This window comes from Heptranchias perlo, chromosome 27 (genome assembly GCF_035084215.1).
Source record: "Heptranchias perlo isolate sHepPer1 chromosome 27, sHepPer1.hap1, whole genome shotgun sequence".
NCBI lineage: Eukaryota > Metazoa > Chordata > Chondrichthyes > Hexanchiformes > Hexanchidae > Heptranchias > Heptranchias perlo.
In genome coordinates, this window is record NC_090351.1 from 11,800,747 (window position 1) to 11,825,694 (window position 24,948).

Here is a 24,948-nt window from a genome sequence, read left to right on the forward strand (position 1 = left end):
CTTTTTTCCCCTCCAAAATATATGTAGGAATTTGTGCAATTATGGCTGGTACATGCCATATACATATTGGGGCTTGGTCCCTGACTGGTGAGCTTTGGAATGTCTGAGTCAATTTACAGTCAGTAATCTGAGGAAAGTACTTTGCTCTTCTTTATCTGAGTATTTTCAGCATTTGAGGAAAAACGAACATTGTACCTTCCTTGCATAGGACTATTTTGACTTTTGGCCCTGACATTCTGGTTACAGCTACAGTTGGCATACTGTGCCCCTTATTAAGCTAGCTCTGATTTCCCCTGTTCTCTCTCCAGCCCCCTTGCTGTTCAGACAGTTCTCAATCACCAGTCAGGGATCAAGCCCCATATGTGTGTGGCATGTGCCAGTCATAATTACACAAATTCTTAGATATTTTCAGAGGGGAAAAAAAGTGAAATTCCTTTTGTTCATTTCAATGCAAGTAATTAAGGAAAATTTCCCAGTCTGCAGAGAATTTATCATTTGTTTAGAACTAGACTGTAATTAAAAAGGAAAGAAAAAAATCTATAGGGGAAAAAGAACTCTTCTGTTCAAAGCACAATCCAATGTCTGCACAGCACCTGTCAGCTAAATTCACTGTACTCGCTGAACATTGTGTATTGTGAGGTACTTGAGGGTCATTGAAGGGGAAGATGGTGGAATGCTATTCAGGGGCATTTCCAAGGTTTCTAAACTTTGTGTTGCAATTTCCATGTTACAATGGAAATGCACGGGAAACAATTTCCATGTTTCACAGAATCTGGGAAACCTACCTAAGTTTTAAAAAAAATATATTTGTAGGCTTGATGTTGATGCCCTTTTACCCTCTGACTATAGTAGAGTTTTGGGAGATATACTTGAGTGACCATTCCTATTATTCTGTTTAAAGGAATATGTTTTGGTTGGCTGGTGCTAACCAGACGTCGATGGCATGAGTTTGTTAGACCACCTGCTTACTCTGATGAGACAAACTGCATGGTCCGTGATTCATTATGCCATGCCTTTTTTTTCTTTCTCTTTTCTCTCTCCCCCTCAATTTATGTGGATGGTTATTGCTGCAAGGATATCCATGAATAATATCAATCCTACTCTTTTAGCTCACCAGGAACAGTGCAGGGAAGAGGGTTCTCCAGTTAGCTGTGCCCTTTTTTCTCCAGATATCCTGGCAAGACTGCAAATTTTACTCTGTCACTGAGGGAATCTTAGTCTCCCAGTTGAGTCCAGTATTTTTGTGTTGTACTCACACAGCTACCTTGTGTATTACTGAACCTGGCGCTGGGGCAGGCTAATTCAGCAAATACTTAACCTTCTCCCCTGTCACCTGTAATGATTTTTGATGTTTAGTTGAGTTTATACATTATATGCCTTTCCGAAGTCTTGTGTCTTCTCTGTCGGCAGTGACTTTTATGTAGATGGAGCAAAAACACATATTTTACTATTAATTCCACTTATTTTTCCAAACTAAAATCATGTACATCACTTCTCCCATTTATTTGTCAATTCCATTTATATTAATGTAAGAGTCAGATTATAACCAATTGCCAAGCTTTATTCTATGTAATTTGGGTTGCTATGGAAACCACTTTTACTAAGAATAGATGGAACACCTATTAGCTTTCTAACTTGGTTACATAGAAACCAGCATAATTATTGTTTTGTAGATTTTCTTTTAAATATATTTTGGTGAAGAAAATATTTGAGAATGCAATTAGGACATATGCGATTTGCTTGATTGCTGCCGAAAATTGGATAAAGACACTAATCCTGGATTATTTGTAAATAATTGTAAAAGCCTCTGAAGGTTTAAAGTTGTATCTCATATTTAATTCATTCCCTATGATACATTAAATATCACTGACGCAAGCTTGTGTTTAAGTTTGAAGATAAGGTGACACACAGTGGATGACTTGTTTTGAAGAAAAAGGTTTGAAAGAGCACTTTATGGAATTGTTTTTTTTAAATAAAAAAAATATTAAAAACCCTAGGTGTATTGGTACTTTCAGATGTCACCCACTGTTTGTCATTGCCCAGGTGCCGCAGCCATTTCTGGCACTCAACAATGCTTTTTCTGTAACATGATTGGAATGCTGGCTCACTGTTCTCTTTTCTTCCTCCCCTCCCCCATGCCCAAGGCCAATTATAGCATCCACGTTGCCCTGTTTCAGCTTAGCTAACTCAGTACTGACCTGGATTCAAACCAGGGACCCTCTGGTCTGACTGGCATTGTTTAGCATTGTGTCTTTGCCCAAAATGTCATTTTATATTTGTATTTTTTGTATTTTAAATTGGCCATGTTGAAAAGTATACAAAGTTTTAAAAAAAAAATTCAGGCTGGTAAATCCTTTTTATTATAGCAGCAGATTCGAAGCCACGCACTGTGTATGATGTGCACAGTACCAGTAATACCTTCGGTGTTTAATTTAAAGCCCTAATTTCAAAAGTTAAACAGTACATGCAAGAAATAGTCTAAGCAATTCAGTCTTTATATTAAAAAAAAGTACTTAAAAATCTTATTTATAGAATCGGTGACTGCTCAGTGCTATATCGGCTCAGTGATTTGCGTGAGTTAAAATACCAAATTGATGCATATCTAGGCTCCAGCCCAAACTCGAGCCCATTTCTCAGGGGGAGAAAAAAGATTAACACTCATCTAAGCTGCAGCTATGACTTAAACTACTGCCTGTATGCCACTTAATATGGTATTTTTTTACATTTTTAAACTCATCGCACTTGTAAATGTTTCAGTTCCTTTTTTACAAAAAAGATGCTATCTTCTGTACAGCAGTCAGTGTTTATCCATGATGGGCAGTGTTTATCTGTGCTGCAGTCTTTTCTAATAATATTGTCTTAAATTGCATCACCTATACTAGGGGCATCCAAACTGTGGCCCATGGGTGACATGCAATCCCCAAGTCCTGCTGATCCAACCCTCAAACCACAGTCACCTCAGTTCTAATTGTGGATATATTTCTTTGCTGGTTTGAATTTTGTGGCTTTGGAAGTTGGGAAAAGGCTGCTCTTAGTGCTGTTGTCTTATTGATAGTGTTGCCCTTTAGAACTCACCTAAAGAAAGAGCTTAGTAAAGAAAGAAGAAAAAACTTGAATTTATGTAACGCCTTTCATGACTTCATGGCATCCCAAAGTGCTTCGCAGCCAATAAAATACTTTTGAAGTGCAGTCATTGTTGTAATGTAGGACAAAATGGCAGCTAATTTGCGTGCAGCAAGATCCCACAAACAACAATGATAAATGGCCAGATAATTTGTTTTAGTGATATTGGTGCCACGACCACCTGAGAAACTCAGGCCCCTCAGCTCTAATGTGTCATCTGTAAGACAGCACCTCCGACAGTGCAGCACTCCTTCAACTGAAGCGTCAGCCTAGGTTATGTGTTCAAGTCTCTGGAGTGGGGTTTGAATATGGCAGAAGAGTAATATTTGTGAAACTACTGCATCTGTCACTGTGCTCAAATCTCTGGAGTAAGGCTTGAACCCATGACCTTCTGATTCAAGAGGCAAGAGTGTTACCACTGAGCCAAGATTGACACCTTGAAAATATGTAACTTCAGATAATTTAATGGGAACATGAATTTAAACTTTGCATTTGGTCCCTGAGAATCCTTGGTACTTATCTACGCAGCCCACTCCTGACCTGTCTAATGGAGGACAGCCTCTTCTACTTGTTTTTGGGTGAAATACCAAAACTGATCAAATCTTTAGTTACTAATGCGCATAATTTTACAGTGACTAAATATGTTGAATATCCCTTTTTATTTCATGCAGTTTTGGGGATTTTTATTGGTGTTTTGGGAATTGTGTTGTGTGACTCCTTTATGTTTTTTCATGACAACAGCAAAACAGTAGCCTTACTAAACTTTTAAAAATGGTGGGTTCCTGGTTTTCTCTCTGAAATGCAGCAGCTTTGACCAGGCAAAGGAGAAGAAGACAGTAACAGGATCATGTCTTAATCACCAGTTGTATTGCATCACTTCTTGAGTGCTGAAAGTCAGAGCCAGAAGTCTGAAATGGCCATTGTGGTTAGGCAGTGGGAGCCATCAGAAGCCATCCCAGAAGTTCTGATTTGTGTTGGAATAAGACCAGTTCTTGGATTTTTATTTTTGTACACCAATCACTGGGAATTACTGATTGGGATTAAACTTTCAGAGCTCTAAACATTTCCCTGAAGTTTATTTATTTTCCTCAGTACTGTACACTATTCGGGCAGGCCTGCTACCTCCCTGCTCAATAACCCTCTATTAAAAAGGATAAGACCAGTCTGGAGGTGAAAGGAAAGCACTATTGTAGGTGTCACATATTTTTATTTTCAGTCTACATTCAAACCGTGAGTCAACATTTCACAGAAAATTGCTACACTACTTTCAAATGAACTGAATAAAACATAAATCATTTCTGTTATTCGTTTAAATGTTATGGGGTGGGGGCAGGGGTAAGAGGTGCATGTGACACTGCCAGTGGGTCATCTTGGGTCTTGAGCACTGGGGAAATTTGTGCTTCAGTCCAGTTGCTTTGTGTGTGTTTTTGGCCAATTCAATTAGGCTGAAGGTATGACCATCTTCACTCCATCCTATTTACTTAAAAGGATTGTTATTAGAGCTGTGATGGGGTCTAGTTTATCTTGCCCATCAGTTGGAATGTTACTTTGAAGAAGAAGTAGTATTTAAACAGCAGCTTTACTGGGATTAAAGTGGTTGAAGTATGTGTTAGGCTGATGAAAGATGTTTGTACCACTTCTAGGACCACAATATGGCACTCTGGAGAGAGCCTGGATGGCGCTGATGACTGAGGCAGATAAAATAAGTGAACTACACCTGGAGGTGAGAACTGCACTGACCAGTGACGATTTTGAAAAGGTCAAGAACTGGCAGAAAGATTCCTTCCACAAACAGATGATAGGAGGCTTCAAAGAGACAAAAGAAGCAGAAGATGGATTCCGGAAAGCACAGAAACCCTGGGCTAAAAAACTGAAAGAGGTAACATGCAGCTTCAGCAGATTGAAACGGCTTATTAAGTGATATTTCATTACTGCTTTGCTACTGTCTTTTACATGAGCTATTTCTCCTACAGTTTAGTAGGATTATGAAGGGTGTGTAAATATGGAAGAACTACCTGCAAATGCCTCAAAAATGAGCAGCTTTTACCTCACTCATAAAGCTGCAGTTATTTTAAGATTTAAATGTGTGACTAGTATGCAAGAATTAAAAGAATTGGATTTCATGTTTCTTTTCTCTTCAGTGTTCTGTCCTCATGAAAGCAACTCTTCACGTTCCATTTACTTGTGAGGTGGGGCATTACATCCTAGCTAACATTTATTTTCCATTTTTTTGTCTTTTTTCCTGCACCCCCTTCCCCTGGACCAAAATTGATGTTGCAGAAGCTTTTTGTAATGTGTCTACTGCCAGCTTGGAGGATACCTGGGGCCTTCCTAATATGTGTGGTTTAGTAGTGGGTCATGTGGTATAGCTAGCTATAATGCCCAAGATAATCTATGCATCTAGTGATTGGGATGATCCAATTCTAACCAGACTAGTAAAACTAGAATTCTTTGCCTCCTGCAGTCTTCCCTTCGTTCTATATTCTATAGGCTTTTAAAACATAATCTGCTCCTTATCTTATCTCCTATTTTGTTTTCCATATCTTCCCTATGTCGCCCAATAATAAAAAAAAATCATTTTTTAATCTCAATCCAAAATGGGGAAATTGAGGTCCAGAACCAATGTAGCCTCAAACAAAATTTCAGCTTCTGCAAGAAAGTGATGCAGTTATGATGTGAATTTGTTTCAAAATATGCACGAAACTGGATTTGAAATATTTGATCTTTTCCAATGGTTCAGTAAGAGATATTTTTGCCAGCTCGCAGAACAATTCCTCTGAAGATTGCTTTTACATATTTTGCTTTTCCTGTATGGTTAATGGTGTCCTATATTGGTGAAAGTCCTCCCGGGGAGGGAGGTGGTGGCAATTAAATGATTACAATTTGACCAGAAGTGTCTGTGTATGGAATTGTGCTGAAAACACAATTTCAAATATATACCTTTCTTGGGTGGTTCAAGTGTCAAATGTTGAGGTGTCGAGTCTTTTCAGCTACAGGTTTCTGGCTCTAATAAAACTTTTTTTCTCTCTTTTCCTCCCCTCCCCCACTGTCCTCAGCCATTTCCAAAAGTTCCTTCATAAATAATCCCTGTAAGTGGGCTCCAATCTTCCCAGCTGGTGACTAGATAACAGTATTGCTGGGAAGTCATCAGGAGTCCTGTCTGAAAGGACTGTCCGCTTCTCCATAATGTGGAGATGCCGGTGATGGACTGGGGTTGACAATTGTAAACAATTTTACAACACCAAGTTATAGTCCAGCAATTTTATTTTAAATTCACAAGCTTTCGGAGGCTACCTCCTTCCTCAGGTGAACGATGTGGAAATCTTCTCCATAGGAATAGCACACTCCCAGCTTGAGGGCAGTGAAAGAAATGGAGACTCCCCTTGTAGAAAGCCTCCTTTGATTTAAAGGTGGCTGTATAGATTTTCATCCAAGAAAAAAGTGTTTCTATTTAACTTACAACTTTGCTCTTTCTACCCATTTTTTTTGCTGCTACTGTTTTTTGTTTGCATGCTTCCACTTCCTCTGTTTATTCCCTGGCATTCAGAACTTTGAGATATGCTATATGAACAATAACCATGGCCACTCAGAAATTCTGCAACCATGTCAAAAGAAGGTGGGAAGAAAAATAGCAGCCTAAATCCCCTTTCATTATTGGGCTTTGACTTCCTCTTTCTCTGTGGGTCCCATTGGAATTTCTGTTGAATCTGAGACATTTCATAGATACAGGTCTGTCAAAAAAGTTGTTTTCAATCTTTTATATATAATTTCTTCTTTTTTCATAGGTGGAGACAACCAAGAAGGCTTATCACCTAGCCTGTAAAGAGGAAAAGATGGCAGCTACAAGGGAGGCAAACAGTAAGGCAGAGCAGTCAGTCACTCCAGAGCAACAGAAGAAACTACTAGACAAGGTGGAGAAATGCAAACAGGAAGTTCAGAAGGTGAGACTGCTGAGTGTAGAAGGTAATTCTAATGTTGAAGTATATGGATATGTCTTGGTGCAAATAAACTCCAATATTCAGTCTGTTATTTTCTGTGGCCTGAAAGGACTCTACCAATTTGCCCCAGTTTCTGTATTGCATTCCTGAATAAATACAAAATAGCCACAATACACCACTTTGTCAATGAAATTCAGTCTAAATGTTGGATTAGAAGCAAAGCCAAGCTCCCATTCAGAGGATTCCAAATGTAGCCAATATTATATGTACATTTTTGTATTGTGTGTTAACCATATTTGTAGGTCATGAGCTTGAGATAGTGTTAACACTGGATAACCAGTTATGCGCATTATTTCCTTAGCAAGTGAAGGATTACAATGATCTTATTATCTTAGTGAACATTCAGCCCTTGTAAACAAATTATGTTAACTGTAAATCAAACATGTTTGATACCGGTTTAGTTTCCTGTTTTGGTGTCTATAGGGTAAATAACCTAAAGGAATATTTGTGTGACCATATATGAATACTATCATTTTATTACCATTCTCTTAATGATTCTTTCTATGGCATTGTAATCCTGAGAAATGAAGGCATAGTGATATAAAGACTCGAGGGTGCTAGCAATGCATTTAATTAGCTGAAGCCACACATCTGCCGCCTTAGTAATGGAGAGTTTACTCACTAATATAACTGCAGTACACACTCAGCCGTGGAATAACAATCTGCCTTTTACACATTGGCCCCGATTTTAAAGAGGGGGGGGTGGGTATGGTTCGCTCGAGCTCCATAGTGGGGAGTCTGGGGAAGTGGATATTAACGGCTGGACCTTATTTCCATAAATTCTCCGAGTCCTGCCCAAATCCGGCCAGATCCATTACCTGGCCAGCAGGCGGGACCGGAAATTTGGCGCAGGAGGCTGCAGCCAGGGAACAATCCCTGTAAGTCAGCTGAGGGGGGTGGGGGGAGGGGGGTTTTGGAGAGCCAAATCTTCCACGTGAGGTCCCGAGCAGCATTCTTGCTCCTCCTGGCCCATAAGGACATCTAAAATAAAATTTTAAACCTTACCCACTACAGATCTGGCCTGATGGGGAAGCGGTCACTGCTCCCCTGATCAGACCTCCAATTAATATTGCAATCAGGTCCTGATTACATCATCATCGATATCTGATCTGCATATTTAAAGAAGGACCCCGCTTCCTTCCTGCGGGTGTCTCACTTGCCCGCTCAGAAGAGCAGTTTTAGATTGGGTCAGGGCAGGAAGGCAATGGGATCAGAGTGAGTAAGTGATTGCCCTCATTTTAACTGCCTCCTTCCGCCCAATATTTTTTTTTTAAAAACTGGTTATGCATCTCATTGTTATCTGTGAGACTGTACACCGATGTGTAACGTCATGGTCTTGAAGACTCCTTGGCTGGAATACTAGGAGCATCTCACCTCTTCATTGTAGATATTTTGTTGCATGTTAGCAACTGTTGGGTGTTGGGTACTGTGATATAATTTATGATGTTATATGAAGCCTGCTGAGAATAAATGCTATTGGGTATACAGTTTGAATAATGGTATTGTATTTGAATAATGTAAATCTAGTGGGTGGATGAGGTTAAATTTCATGAAAATAACTTATTTACAACATAGCGGATAACTACAAAAATGTTTGCATATATATTGCCTGGTGATTCCTTCCATTATTTTGTGAGATATCAGACTGGAGCTGGTACTTGCATGATGATAATGTGGCCCTTTTGTGTTTCCTTTTGTAATGCTGATGCCCTCTAGAGGTGAACTGATGGTAACTGAATAAGACAGCTCCAAAAGATTTCCAAAAACTGTCGAATCAATTGTAGCCGTGTTAAATGTCTGAATGTTTCTGGTTCTTCCATGGAAAATGCATTGATGATTCTTGGCAGGTTCTATAATGTAGCTCAAGGATTTAGGCTGTGCAGCTTTCATTGAAAGGATTCTGCTTGTGTGAAGTCCCAACTGCCACGATGATTAGTGATTTTAGGATTTTTATGCAAACTTGTAAATTATAATTTATGTTGGATCAATGTCTGTATAGGCAAAAGAGAAGTACGAGAAGGCCTTGGATGAATTGAGTAAATGTACACCACAGTACATGGAGAATATGGAGCAAGTGTTTGAACAGTGCCAGCAGTTTGAGGAGAAACGACTGGTTTTCTTCAGGGAGGTGCTGCAAGACATCAAACGACACCTAAACCTCACCGAAAACAACAAGTGAGTATTAACCACAGCTATGGAATACATAACTATCCATTACACAAATATTTAAATTCATTGCTGTCCCACTGGTAAAAGCACTGATCACAAGATAAGTTGGGATGAAAAAGGATTTTCAACATATTTGATCTCATCTTTCCAGAACACCAGTCCTGTTTACCCACGGCAGCATCTAGTTATTTCTAAAATGAGTCCAGTGTCCTGGCCTCAACCACTCTGCCTGGCAACCTGTTCCAGCTCTTGAGCCCCTCTGTGTAGAGAAATAACTCTTGATATCTGTTCTAAATGTACCCTTCACAACACTGAACATGTGGCCTTTTATCCATCTGCTGCGCCATATCCGATGGCATTGTTTTCCATTTAATTGCTCTATTCCATTAAGTTTCACTTCCCCTATGAACCAGAGGCTGCAGCCCCATAATTTTCTGCCCCTAGCAGAGAACCCATACCCTTTAGGACACGCACAATCCTGAATCACTAGTGTTGGCTGCATATTTCTTTTGTCCATCCCCTGCTTTTACTTCCAAAATATATTATTTCACACTTCTCTGCATCTGCCATTCCAAATCCACAAAAGCAGCTTTTGAAAAGCTGGCATTGGCTCCAATAAAATATTTGGAGACTTAACTAATGGACAATGTGCTAACATTAGCTACTGAATCAATGCAGTAATCCACAACTGGAAAGTGCAGATGTATAAGATTTGCTCAATACAATACATCAATATTTAGGGGAGATTGATAGTGACATAAAACAAAACACATTTCAATCAGTTTGCATGATTTTATTAAAATCTTTATTGATTTGAATTTTAGAAACATGCATATGGCCATTGCCCCAAAATATCTTGTGCAACAACACACTGATGTCATTACATATTCAAAAATGCATTATGCAGTCAGGAACCCAAACGACTAGTTATTGTGCAGCTGGGTGCTGGCCTCAGCAGTTTGGAGATTTTACATAGGATACTGGATTTCAGAACAGTTCTAGTTCCCAAATGGCTGAGGGATGAAAGAGGAGCTTATGCAGCCATCAGATAAGATGGTGGTTTGAGCTCCGATCTTGCCTGAGATGCCAATACTCTAGATGCTAAGCTGTCATGGAACAGCTCATAGTTTTAAGTGGAGTTAGCACTTCTAGATTAAAGATTGATAATTATTTACAGCCATACTTTTGTAGAAGTTATTTTGAAAAATGCTTTAAATTGCAAAATTACAGTACAAAATGTTTAGCAAAATTGTTTACAACAGCACCTTACGATGAAGTTATTCCAATGTATGAAACCTGATGAGAGACAAACTGGTTGTCACCCGTTGACATCTTTGGTTACCAGGACTATCTGAGGTTTACACTGTTTCTTACTGAAACTTTATATACTTTTAATTCATGACATTTTCTGAACTTTTACAGCCTTTTCTATAATTGTTCTTTTTAAATTTACATTCAAATCTGTTTAAAAAGCTTAAGCAATGATTGGGAAGATAAGTATCAGCAGCCAAGCGGCATTAATGTGATAGCGTGTTACGGGGGTTGTGGGGGGAGGGGGGAGGGTGTTGTTGGGGAAGGGGGAGAAGCAACTCGGGAGGCTCTGTTATGTCTCCAAGCAAATGGTTATAGAACTGATTTGGCAGGAGCTTCTGAGTAGACGGCTTGTAAATCCATTCTGCCTGGGTATGGTTTTGTGCCTTGGAGAGAACCTAAAATAGTTTCAAAAATAAAAATGATGGAAGGAAGAGGAATTATTTCAATTTGCGTTTTCATGAACTTTGTTTTTTCTCCTTTTCTTCTTCTTCTCCTTCTCCTCCTCTTCCGAAGGTGCTGACTAATGATGGATTACAAATCCATAAGGGTCAGTGGCCCTCCTATACCTCGCACAGAAGGGGAGCGCAGATAGTGAATGTCAACAGACTCATTGAATATGTGAGGCATCACAACCCCAGTCCTAATCCTGTCCTCACCTTATGACCACACAGACATGATCATCTGGCATATATTTCCTTTTATTCTTCCCTCTCCTAAAAAGCCTGATCCCTCTTAGGTAAATTGCAATGCTCTTACCATCTTTCTAGCTGAGATCAGCTAACCCAATGCAAATAAGGCATTTAACCCAAGGCCCTCATGTTCTTTGAGGTTAAGTACCACAATGGCCAGCACGTTTACCCAATGACCACTGGGGAGCTGACATGAAACCAGAATTTGATGTTATGATTTCAAAAAGCTTCAGTATGTGGAGTTTGTAAATTATAAAGAAAGCTATCAATACCTTAACCTTAGTGAGAGTGACAGACCATACAAATAAAGATACTGGCATTTCAATGAGAGTGGGTGAATAATGAAAATGTCAAGAGCCAATTTAACTGGGAGATAATAAAAAAAGAAATCAACTACGTCATATGCGCTATGAATAAAAGATGGGTCATTGTCTTAAAAAAAATTAGTTTTCCTCCTTGAGTACAACCAAATAACGATAAATCTCATTAAATGGACTGACTCTTACCATAAGACTGAAGTTCCTTTGCTTTCTTTACTGGGCATCCATGATTCTAGAACAGAGCAATCCAGAACATAAGAAATAGGAGCAGGAGTAGGCCATACAGCCCCTCGAGTCTGCTCCGCCATTCAATAAGATCATGGCTGACCTACTTCAACTCCACTTGCCTTACCCCTTGATTTCCTTAGAGTCCAAAAATCTATTGATCTCGGTCTTGAGACTGAGCATCCACAGCCCCCTGGGGTAGAGATTTCCAATGGTTCACAACTCTGAGTGAAGAAATTTTTCCTCATCTCAGTCCTAAGTGGCTGACCTCTTATCTTGAGACTATGCCCCCTAGTTCTAGACTCTCCAGCTTGGGGAAACAGCCTATCAGCATCTACCCTGTCAAGCCCCCTAAGAATTGTATACATTTCAATGAGATCACCTCTCATACTCCTAAACTCCAGAGAATATAAGCCCATTTTATTCAATCTCTGATCCCAGGAATCAATCTAGTGAACCTTTGTTGCACCCCCTCTAAGGCGAGTATAACCTTCCTTGGGTAAGGAGACCAAAACTGTACATAGTACTCCAGGTGTGGTCTCACCAAAGCCCTATGTAATTGCAGCAAGACCTTCTTACTCTTATACTCTAACCACCTCGTAATAAAGGCTAACGTACCATTTGTCTTCCTAATTGCTTGCTGTACCTGCATGTTAACCTTCTGTGATTTGTGTACAAGGACACCCAAATCCCTCTGAATACCAACATTTCTTAGTCTCTCTCTTTTTATAAAATATTCTGCTTTTCTATTCTTCCTACCACAGTCGATAATTTCACATTTCCCCACGTTTTGCTCCATCTGCCACCTTCTTGCCCATTCACTTAACCTATCTATATCCCTTTGCAGCCTCTTTGCGTCCTCCTCACAGCTTACTTTCCCACCCAGCTTTGTATCGTCAGCAAACTTGGATACATTACACTCGCTCCCCTCATCTAAGTCATTGATATATATTGTAAACAGCTGAGACCCAAGCACTGATCCTTGTGGCACCCCACTAATTACAGTCTGCCAACCTGAAAATGACACGTTTATTCCTACTCTCTGTTTTCTGTCCGTTAACCAATCCTCAATCCATGCTAATATTACCCCCAATCCCATGAGCCCTAATCTTGTGTAACAACCTCTTGTGTGGCACCTTATCGAATACCTTTTGAAAATCCAAATATACTACATTCGCTGGTTCCCCTTATCTACCCTGCTAGTTACACCCTCAAAAAAAACTCCAATAGATTTGTCAAACACGAATACCTTTCATGAATCAGTGCCTAATCATATTATGATTTTCCAAGTGCCCTGTTACTACGTCCTTAATAATAGATTCTAGCATTTTCCCTACTACTTATGTCAGGCTAACTGGCCTATAGTTCCCTGTTTTCTCTCTTTTCCACCCCCCCCCCCCCCCCCTTGAATAGCGGAGTTACATTTGCTACCTTCCAATCCAGCCCAACATGTTAGGCAGGCACCATTGATGATGACTAACTAGTTTCAGGACAAATGTAACAGAAATTAGGAAGAAATGTAGGTTTCCTTTATTTTATCACAGTTGAGAAGGAACACAAATAATGTATTGAACCCAAAACCTTTATGATCTACATTGGCAGCACAGTTACCCACTGATCACTGGGGTGCTGACATGAGACCAAAATTTGAAGCTATAATTTCAAAAACCTTACTGTACTGTGAGAACTAGATTTCAAGTTTGGGAGCTGCATGAGTTGCCAATCTGGAGTATATCTGAGGCCTGAAATCCAAATACTTGTGATGCTAGCCCACCACCATAGTCCATTGGTGGAAAAATTAACCCATAATAAAATACTTGATTGAACCTCAGTTTGAGTGCTGTTTGAGCTAACTAGCTAAGAAAGCTCATTAAGGTTACAGTACACCATCTTGGGAAAAGGAACAGTCATAGTAGAACTGATCCTGCCAAATAAAGTGTGCCTTCTGTTGGCTCATGAGGGGTTTCAAACTTGAGAAAGGAAATTTCAGAGGGGGAAAGCAAGAAAATGCTATAATGCACATAAGATAGTCCAGGTGGCCATCTAAGGTGGGAGCATGATGATTTGAATTGGGTGGAAGAGAACACTAGCATTGTAATCACATTGAAATAATTTGGGGGTTTTTGTGCTAGATGTCGTTTGGGGTTCCATGTCATTGTCCAATCTGTAAGCGGACCTCTCATCCCCTACGATCCAGTGTGCGCCTTGTACTGCCCAATATCTAGGTAATGATAACATGACCCAGTGATTGTAATAGAGAACCTTTGCTCCATATAACCAGCTGCTGAAATATTCTGTGGCACCACATTCACCTCCCTTTACGGAAGGCAGACTGAAAAGCACTCTATCGAGTTAAGCACAGCATCAAACTAATAACTGATTTATGTTACATAAAATACATGAATGACCAGTATATGGTTTTCACAGTGACAACAATCAACTTCCCACGCTCCTTGGTTATGGCAAAACAATAACAATGTAACTTACTCCGTGAATGTAGGTTCCCTTTATTTCTAGCTAAGCTATTCAAAGCTAGCTGGGCCAGGCTTCTTGTTGCCTGGTAGGGCACAGCTGCCCTGCTCCGTGTGTGAGCGAGAGGTCAATCGATTGATCAGTCCGCTGCCTTAAGTTTGAGATCGAGGCTTCAGCCCACCGAACTGTCAAAGTTACTACCCGTTGATGCATGATCACAAGGCTCCCAAATGTCTACCCTTAGCTAAGTCCCCGGCTGAGCGAATGGAACAAAACAACATCAGGCCCCTCGGGCATTGCAGTAATGTGCTTATGCTGAGAATGTTTATTCTCCTCAATCCCATGGTTCCCAGCAACCAAAATAGATGACATTATGGTTAAAATGCAATGTCAGTGTAAAAACGTGAAAAGCTGGGCTCTGACAAAGATTAACTGAAGTGTCTTGTAAACCCTTCATGTATATCTGTCTATTGCCACATGCAATGAATAGCAGAATGTACACCAGTAGAGACTCTAATCTGTCTGGGCCAAATTGTACTCCTTTCCTTGTACCCTGTACTCCCACACTGTGACCAGATGCTTTAAGCTATCCAGCCAGCGCTACTGATAGATAACTGGAATGACAGCTATACACTGCAATAGCACGGATGCTGCATAGATGGTCTGCTGATTGGAGCTCATAACATGGTGTGAGATAATTTGAAGAATTGTGTTCCCACTAATGTTTAAAAATGTTTCTCATGATAAAATGACAGATCATCAGTAACTTTAAATTCCAGAACTAAGTAAAAATTGACTGAGGATAATTTGTGTTCGGTATGGCCACCTTAAACACACACCTTGCAGCCTTATTTCTGATGTATGATAGATTCAGACTCAGAAGAAACTTGGTGCAGAGACAATATCTAAGCTAATTGGAAAGGAACGAACAACAAATGACCAAATGAAGTGATTTGTTTCTTGAACTGGTATTACAAATAAATCAAAAACAACTTGCATTTATATAACACCTTTTAATATAAAGAAATGTCCCAAACATTCCCATAGATTGGATAGGTGGACAAAGGCGAGGGGGTATAGACACAGGGTGGGTAAGTGCGATCAGTACTATATGATCGCGTGGAGGGTAAACGCTGGCATTGTCTGGTTGGGACGAATGGCCTGTTACTGTGTTGTTATTTCTATGTATACTTCGTAAGTAAGCTTAAGGAAACAGACACTGAGTCAGGGAGGGAGAGATTGAGGCAGATGGCAAAAACTTGCTAGAAGAGGCAGGTTTTGAGATGGTTCTCAATTGTGGCAAGAGAAGTGAAGAGGTGAAAAGGTTTTAGGGAGTTCAAATCAGTTAGGACCAAGGCAGCTGAAAGCTTCCCCACCAATGGGGGGTCGGGGTATTGCACAGGAACAAAGCATTAAGAATAATGTAAGGCTGGAGGAGACATGAAGCGGGGTGAGGACATGGAGTGGTTTGTAGTTGAAGAGGATTTTAAATTTGAGGCCTTGGAGAATTGGGACCCATTGTAGATCAGTGAGGATGGGAGTGATGTGTGAGCGGAGCTTAGTATGGGACAGGATACGTGCAGTAGTGTTTTGGACAAATTATAGCTTATGGAGAGTAGAGGTTGGAGTTAGAACATAAGAAATAGGAGCAGGAGTAGGTCATACGGCCCCTCGAGCCTGCTCCGCCAAGAAGAGTGTTGGAATAGTTGACAAAAGTATCTATAACAGTTACAGCAACTGAGAAACTGAGGTGCAGGTGGAGGCAGGTGGAGGCAGGCAATGTTGCAGAGATGGAAGTAAGCAGTCTTAGTGATGGATGGAATGTAGAATACATATGTACAATAAATAGGACATTGGGTACAATAGCACTAATATCTTCACAATCAACCTAGTCCCAGCAGTATTGGGGTTTAGTTCTTGCAAAGAGCACTTTCTGAACAAAATTAAATTAAGTGCAAGCACAGGTAGTGCAGCAGGTTGGTTGTCTTTGTCATGTTTTGCCGAGTGTTGGGGCATGAATGGACCTTTTTGTTTCTCTTGCAAAATCCTTCACCATGGCTACTTTGTTGGGGAGAGACCAGATGTATTTCTTACACAAGGAAAATTTTTTGAAGTAATCCCAAGTTACTTGTGTGCCTCTTAGCGGCTGCGTCGGATTTGCAAGACCCCCGAGCATGTGTGTGTTGGGATTACTGAACGGGGGAGGTAATACAATCACGTATTACAGGGAGAAAAATAACTTTTAAATAATATACTTGAAGCCAAATGCTTGGGGGTTTTTCCACGGGCATTCTGATTAATGACCCCTTTACACCATACATTTTGTGCTGCATTGATACAGTGAAGATGCATAATTGTAAAATTGGAAATTGGCACACTAGCATCACTTCCATTGGAGACCGATGGGTGCTTCAATGCTAGAGTAGCTCCATGTTCACTTCAGTATAACAGCAGAGGGCTGACCGTCCCAGAAACAAATGCATATCACAAAATGATATATATTGAAATTACCCTATCTACAAGTGAGACCAACCCCTCCCCAGGTCAGTAGACCCATGTCAGAAATTTGACTGACCTATGTGCAGCTGGGTGAAGGGACATGGTCAACTAGGCACTCTGTTTCCTTCCCAAACACACATCAGTGCCACATAAGAATGCATGTGCTGCTTCACGTGTAGTATGTACATAACGGAGCTGCTGCTGCAAAGATGCCAAGTTTTGAAGATAATGAGGGAGTCACTGACTGTGACCAATACAAGGCGACCAGCCTTTTATTGAAACCGGGGCATCAGTGATGTTTGTGTTGAATCGGGGAAAATTTGTACATTATAGATTACAACAAATGACAGCCATTAGTGCTCAAACAACAAGACTACTGAAATCGAAAAATGCTTCTTGAATGCTAACTAGGGAACAGAGCTGCCTACAGAATACAGATGAGTCAGGTTGTACAGTCGCTACAGCATCCCAGGTAAACCAATTAACATTAAGAGCAATCCAGAAAAACACATGACAATATCCGTGAGATGTTAGCTAATGGTGTTAGGAAAGATGTTTTTTGCCTAGTAAGCAATCTTAATGACACTGCATTGGCTAACTCGTTCTGTCTCAGGATCCTCTTAAGTCTTCCTTCCTTATAGAAACTACAAGCTTTTCTACAAACTCTTCCAGCCCTGGATATGAGTGCATACCCTTCAATTTTCCGACTCTGGTCTCCTTTGCATCTCCCCTTCCTCTGGTCCACCTTCAGCAGTTCAGCCATACTCTGGGGCAATCTCCTTAAAGATGCTATATAAACACAGGTTGTGTCACCAGCTGATCATTCCCTAACCACTGCTTGATTTACCTCAGCTTCTCTCCTACTTTTGGTGTTCTACACCATAAATCTTTTCCTTTCACCCATATTTCTCAACTTTCAAATGTAAAGGTAATTAACTAGGGCAGCCCAGTGAGATTGGAGTCCATGGGAAGTGCAAGGATTTTCTTGAGCGATTGTTGAATCTTTATTGTCTTGCAAGCCAGGCAGAGGCTCATTTTTAGTATTTCTGCTGGAGGATGATATCTCAACATTGCAGTTCTTTGCAATTTCTCTCTTTTGTTCCCCTCCCTCCCCCCTCCCCCAAACATTGTGTTAACTTTCAACCTTCGGCCAGGCAGGGAAAACTTTCATAATTAAGCCAAGTGACTCCAACAGTGTTATGAATGTGGGGGGTGTGTGCAATGGTGCAACTGGGGAGTGGGTTAACTCACTTCAAATAGTAAATGTGTTGAAGTGTTGGGGTATTATTTACTATTTATCCATCTATCCATTTGTCCTTTTGTAGTTATGCCAACATTTACCGAGAGCTGGAGCAGGTAATCCGGATCGCAGACACACAGGAGGACCTAAAGTGGTTCAACAGTACCCATGGACCTGGAATGCCTATGAACTGGCCCCAGTTTGAGGTAATATTTTTTTCATCCTCATAATAGCACATATATAATGGAAACATTACTTTTTTGTCTAAATATTGCAGTGACCTTGCAGAGCTGTCTTACACATATCTGTGCCTCACTGCTGAATGCTGCGCTAAGGTACATTGCATGTGCAAATCTATGGCTTAATAAAATGTGACAGTAGAAAGTAAACTAGAAAAAGATTTTTGGCAAAGTACAAATATTCAAAATTATCAAAAACTGTGCTGTCAGTTACGTTGATCAGTGACAGTATTTTTTAATTTGAAAAATATTTGGTAGTGTCAGCTTGGCTCAGTGGTAGCACTCATCTCTAAATCAAAAGATTGTGCAATCAAGCCCTGCTCCGGGACTTGGGCCAGTGTAGGTTATGTGCTCTTCAGTGCAGTACTGAAGGAGCACTGCATTGTTGGAGGTTCCATCTTTTAGTTGAAATGTCAAATCTGCCTGCTGAGGTGGAGGTAAAAATCCAATGGCACAATTCAAAGAAAGGCAGGGGACTTCTGGCTAGCATACATCCCACAACAAACGCCAGCAAAATAGATTAACTTGTCATTTATCTCATTGCTTTTTGTGAGACCTTGCTACGTGCAAAACAACAACGACCACATTTCAGAAATAATTCATTGGCTGTAAAGTGCTTTGGGACATCCTGAGCACGTGAAAGATGCTATGTAAATACGTGTTTGTTCTTTTCTTTGATTTCACAAGGTTAATATGTGGAGAAAGGGCATTTGGCATCCAGAAAGAACCTACAGACATGCCCCAATCACAGTATCCAACTGTTTCTTAAATGATTCCAGGGTTTTCACCTCCATTACACTACCATTCCACATGCTGATCACCCTTTGTGTGAAGAACTTAATTACATCACTTTTAAATTTGCCTTTTACTGTTTTGAACCTGTATGCCCTTGTCTCTCATTTCCTTGTCCTACTGTCACATTTTAGTTTGAAGTAGTGTTCTGGATCTACTTTTATCATACCATTTGATGGCTGGACAAGGCACTCTTCATTGCTTCCTTTCAAAACTGAAACACTCAGGTTTCTCCCGTCTTTTCTTATAACGGCCCTCTGATGCTGGGGATAAATCTCTCTCAACTGCCTCCAGGGCTTGAATGCTTTCCTTGTCTTGATGACCAGAACTAACAGTACCCCAGTTGATGTCTGACCTGAGCACTGACTAGAGTTTAAGCAAGGCTTTCATGGACTTGTATTGTTTTGGCCATGTACTGTAAGTGCCGCATACTGTTTGCAATGATTGGACATTCATTGCGTGATTCCAGTAAAACCGATGGCTCTCTCAACGTCATTCTTGGTTATTTCAACACCATTCAAGGGTACTTGTGTTGTCCATTTTTCTTCTGTGGCATTACTTTGTACCTATCCAAACTAAATTTCATCTGCCATTGCTTTGTCCACTTAAATATTTTATTTAACTTTTATTTTGTAGTTCCCAGGATTAAATGTGTAAATTTATTATTATTTGGCCTGTTTATACACAGCCCAGGAAAACTAGTAATATGTAAATATCTGCATGAAGCACTTCTCCTGATAAATTGGTTCTGCTCTTTATATGCAGCACCTGTAAGATATGAATCCATGGGTTCTACAACGGATGCACCTCTAGGCCTAGCCCACCCTTCCTCTTGTTGCTGCTTATCTGCTGCCATCTGCTGGGACTATCTTTGTTCTCATTGAAAAAAATGATTTGGCACAGGAAGCAATATATTGGAAGGGTAGTGAACAGTGAGGAGGATAGTGATAGACTTCAAGAGGACATAGATGGGCTGGTGGAATGGGCGGACACGTGACAGATGAAATTTAATGCAGAAAAGCGTGAAGTGATACATTTTGGTAGGAAGAACGAGGAGAGGCAATATAAACTAAAAGGTACAATTCTAAAAAGGGTGCAGGAACAGAGAGATCTTGGTGGTATATGTGCACAAATTGTTGAAGGTGGCAGGACAGGTTGAGAAAGCGATTAAGAAAGCATACGGGATCCTGGGCTTTATAAACAGAGGCATAGAGTACAAAAGCAAGGAAGTTATGATGAACCTTTATAAAACACTGGTTCAGCCACAACTGGAGTATTGTGTCCAGTTCTGGGCACTGCACTTTAGGAAATATGTGAAGGCTTTAGAGAGGGTGCAGAAGAGATTTACTGGAATGATTCCAGGGATGAGGGAGTTTAGTTATGTGGATAGACTGGAGAAGCTGGGGTTGTTCTCCTTAGAGCAGAGAAGGTTAAGAGGAGATTCGATAGAGGTATTCAAAATCATAAAGGGTCTAGACAGAGTAGATAGAGAGAAACTGTTTCCATTGGCGGAAGGGTCAAGAACTAAGCACATAGATTTAAGATGATTAGCAAAAGAACCAAAGGTGACATGAGGAAAAACTTTTTTACACCGAGTAGTTATGATTTGGAATGCACTGCCTGAGGGAGTGGTGGAGACAGATTCAATCATGGTTTTCAAAAGGGAATTGGATAAGTACTTGAAGGGAAAAATTTGCAGGGCTACAGGGAAAAGGCAGGGGAGTGGGACTAGCTGGATTGCTCTTGCATAGTGCTGGTATGGACTCAACGGGCCGAATGGCCTCCTTCCATGCTGTAACCATTCTATGATTCCGTTCTATTCTATCTGACCAGATTCCTAACTGGAGGAGCATTGCCTCCCAACTCTGAATGACTAACCGATTTTAAATAAAAGCCTAAGATGCACCCAGTTAACAGGCTGTATGCTGGACTCACTGTCTTAACATGATCTATATTCAAAACATTTTGAAAATCAACTTTAAATGCATCATTTTGTGATGGACACATGCTCGACATTTATATACTGATGCAGCTTGCTGGTAACTAATTATTCATGACGTATGTGTACTACATGTGTATCACATATGTCACAATTCATTACCAGTAAGCTATATCTGTGTATTAAAGATTTGCGTGTCAGATTTCAGACATCACACTTTGTTGCAGATGCACAACAATTTTTTTTGAAAAAAAAGAGAAAATCAGGCATTTTAACCCGGGTGGTTCTGTGCCAGAGCCAGCAATTTACTGACCTCAGCAATTTACACGAAGCTACAATTAGCTGGATTCCCTACAGCTGTGGCCCTAAAAGGACAGGTTGGCAACTAAACATTACAACCATGTTCTGTACCCCAGACTGCCAATGAATAATGCCATGGGAGACCCCACCAGCTTTTTGCTAAAATCTAGATATGGTCCGAGCTGATTCCTCTGTTTAAAGATCACCAATAACCTTCAACCTACTTGCCTCGGGTAAGTTGGCCGGCAGTCAAGTGCAGCCCAGCCAGACAATTTCCGTGGGGCCTGTGATGAGCAGAGTACCTGTCCAGTTCAAACGGGGACAGTGTCAAGGGAGGGGTTTCTCATGCTGAGACTTTCTTGGTATCCAACCACCTGACCAGCCAGTGATCCAGATACTGGGATAAAACTAAGGGGTGGAAATAAGAGCAGCCAGGGTCCTGGCCTGGAAAACCCTGGAAATGGAGGCACTCTTGCCCTTATAAAGGGGGCTGAACAACTGAGTTTCGTACACTTTGGGGAGGGAGTGGGGAGGAGGAAGGAGAGGGCCTTCCAGGATTATTGGTCCCACGTTGGTTATTGTTGCTGTTTTAAAAAAAAAAGGGCTTTTCATTGTGCATTCAGGGCAGCCAATCACCCCCTAATATTTCATTGCTGTTTGCTTGTTTCATAACTTTTTCATTAGATAATTTTTTCTTACCCTGAAGGAGCTGACTCCTTGCTAGGTATGACCCATGGGTACCAGGTATCTTTCAGTACCTAACCAAATTGACCATTCTTCATGTGAGCCTTGACAGTGGGTGTTGGCAAGCCAGGGGCGGAGCGGGGAGGAGAGAGAGATCAGCCAAACCTGATTCTGTCCTCCTCGGCATCTGCACGCATATACTTCCAGTGATCAGAAATAGGAACACTGACTGTTCTATTTACCCTCCTCCCAACCCACAGGTACTATGTCCCAGTTCTTTCAGATAGTAACGCTGAATAGGTAAAACTCTCTTTAAAAAGTTTTGGATGTAATGGGTTTAAACTTTGAGATTGGTATCATTCAGTTCTCATTGATATACTAATGGACCATTTTCTCATGGTGATTTTCATGCCTTAATACAAGTTACAGCCATTTTATGAATACTTGGCCACGTATAGAAGTACACCTACCAATTTCAGATGATCTGTTAATAACCAGGCTTTAACAAATCTTGTGGTACCTTTATATTGTACCAATAGCATTTTAAATAAATCCCAGGTAGTTTAAAAAGACCTTGGAAGGACTAAGTGACCCCAAGCACTTCTTAAACTAGGTATGTCCCTGGATTGGGGAGTGTTATGAGACTGGCTCCTCCTCTTGGTGGGGGTGGGGTGGGGGTCTCACCACTTCTCTCCAGACTCTGGTTGAGCCCCAATTCCAGACTTGTACTTCCTTTCATCACTGTTTTGAAGAGGAAACAGCTTTGCTGTGACGTTAGTGTTGGCGTCTAAACATACCCTTGTGTCACATGATCCCTCAAATCAGTGGCTAGAACACTAACATTTCTCCCTTTATGATTCAGTAAAGAGTCTGCCCAATCTGCAACTAAGCCCATACACGCGGTCCAAGTCCCAGGTTCAATCCCTTTTCTGCATCTGGTTAGCTACTGGGGTGATAGGAGCTCTACGTTTGACTTTAGTGCCTCTGGATTAGGAAATTGAGAAGGCAGCCGGGGTTCCCGCTCCTGATCACTATGCAGTAGCATGCTGCTGGAAAATGCATGTGTCGACATTGGTTGGGGTCAGGGTCAGCTCTGATAATCCCATGCTCAAATAGCCTGTTAGCACTCATTTGGTCATTGGGCGAAGTACTAGAGAACGACCAGCACTGGTGGAACTGTATTGCAGGAGGTGTCTGTGCCCTCAGGAAAGGAGAAGCAACGTGAGGGGGAATATCCTACAAATGTTGCTGTTACAAACTCAGGTCTTCAGTAGATACCTTCTCTGTTTCTGTGCAATCAATCATTTCCGTAAGCAGTCTGAGCATTTCACACTGCCCCATAGCTACTTGTACAACAGCATAAGCCAAAGACATAACAGTAGCATTCCTTTATTTTTTTTTATTCATTCATGGGCTGTGGGTGTCGCTGGCAAGGCCAGCATTTATTGCCCATCTGTAATTGCCCTTGAGAAGGTGGTGGTGAGCTTGAACTCCTGCAGTCAGTGAGGTGAAGGTTCTCCCACAGTGCTGTTAGGTAGGGAGTTCAAGGATTTTGACCCAGCAACGATGAAGGAACAGTGATATATTTCCAAGTCGGGATGGTGTGTGACTTGGAGGGGAACATGCAGGTGGTGGTGTTCCCATGTGCCTGCTGCCCTTGTCCTTCTAGGTGGTAGAGGTCGTGGGTTTGGGAGGTGCTGTCGAAGCAGCCTTGGCGAGTTGCTGTAGTACATCCTGTGGATGGTACACACTGCAGCCACTGTGCGCCGGTGATAAAGGGAGTGAATGTTTAGGGTGGTGGATGGGGTGTCAGTCAAGTGGGCTGCTTTGTCCAGGATGGTGTCGAGCTTCTTGAGTGTTGCTGGAGCTGCACTCATCCAGGCAAGTGGAGAGTATTCCATCACAATCCTGACTTGTGCCTTGTAGATGGTGGAAAGGCTTTGGGGAGTCAGGAGGTGAGTCACTCGCTGCAGAATTCCCAGCCTCTGACCTGCTCTCGTAGCCACAGTATTTATATGGCTGGTCCAGTTAAGTTTCTGGTTAATGGTGACTCCCAGGATGTTGATGGGGGATTCGGCGATGGTAATGCCATTGATTGTCAAGGGGAGATGCTTAGATTCTCTCTTGTTGGAGATGGTCATTGCCTGGCACTTCTCTGGTGCGAATGTTACTTGCCACTTATCAGCCCAAGCCTGGATGTTGTCCAGGTCTTGCTGCATGCGGGCATGGACTGCTTCATTATCTGAGGGGTTGCGAATGGAACTGAACACTGTGCAATCATGAGTGAACATCCCCATTTCTGACCTTATGATGGAGGGAAGGTCATTGATGAAGCAGCTGAAGATGGTTGGGCCTAGGACGCTGCCTGAGGAACTCCTGCAGCAATGTCCTGGGGCTGAGATGATTGGCCTCCAATAACCACTACCGTCTTCCTTCGTGTTAGGTATGACTCCAGCCACTGGAGAGTTTTCCCCCTGATTCCCATTGACTTCAATTTTACTCTGGCTCCTTGGTGCCACACTCGGTCAAATGCTGCCTTGATGTCAAGGGCAGTTACTCTCACCTCACCTCTGGAATTCAGCTCTTTTGTCCATGTTTGGACCAAGGCTGTAATGAGGTCTGGAGCCAAGTGGTCCAAGTGAGTAGGTTATTGGTGAGTAAGTGCCGCTTGATAGCACTGTTTACAACACCTTCCATCACTTTGCTGATGATTGAGAATAGACTGATGGGGGGGTTAATTGGCCGGATTGGATTTGACCTTTTTGTGGACAGGACATGGAGTGAATCAAATTGGCTGAAGAATGGCTTCTGTGATGGTGGGGATATCGGGAGGAGGCCGAGATGGAACATCTACTCGGCACTTCTGGCTGAAGATGGTTGCAAACGCTTCAGCCTTGTCTTTTGCACTCACGTGCTGGACTCCGCCATCATTGAGGATGGGGATG

The 24,948-nt window shown here is 41.4% G+C and overlaps 1 protein-coding gene across 6 annotated transcripts in view; it reads left to right on the forward strand.

The window, feature by feature from the left end:
- Window positions 1–24,948, forward strand: part of pacsin1b (protein kinase C and casein kinase substrate in neurons 1b) — a 261,076-nt gene that overhangs the window by 207,420 nt on the left and 28,708 nt on the right. For all 6 annotated transcript variants that reach the window (XM_068007332.1, XM_068007334.1, XM_068007333.1 and 3 more), the window contains 4 exons: window positions 4,767–5,002; window positions 6,909–7,064; window positions 9,121–9,296; window positions 18,135–18,255. In XM_068007332.1, the coding sequence (XP_067863433.1) occupies window positions 4,767–5,002; window positions 6,909–7,064; window positions 9,121–9,296; window positions 18,135–18,255 (689 nt within the window). The remainder of the gene's footprint in view (window positions 1–4,766; window positions 5,003–6,908; window positions 7,065–9,120; window positions 9,297–18,134; window positions 18,256–24,948) is intronic.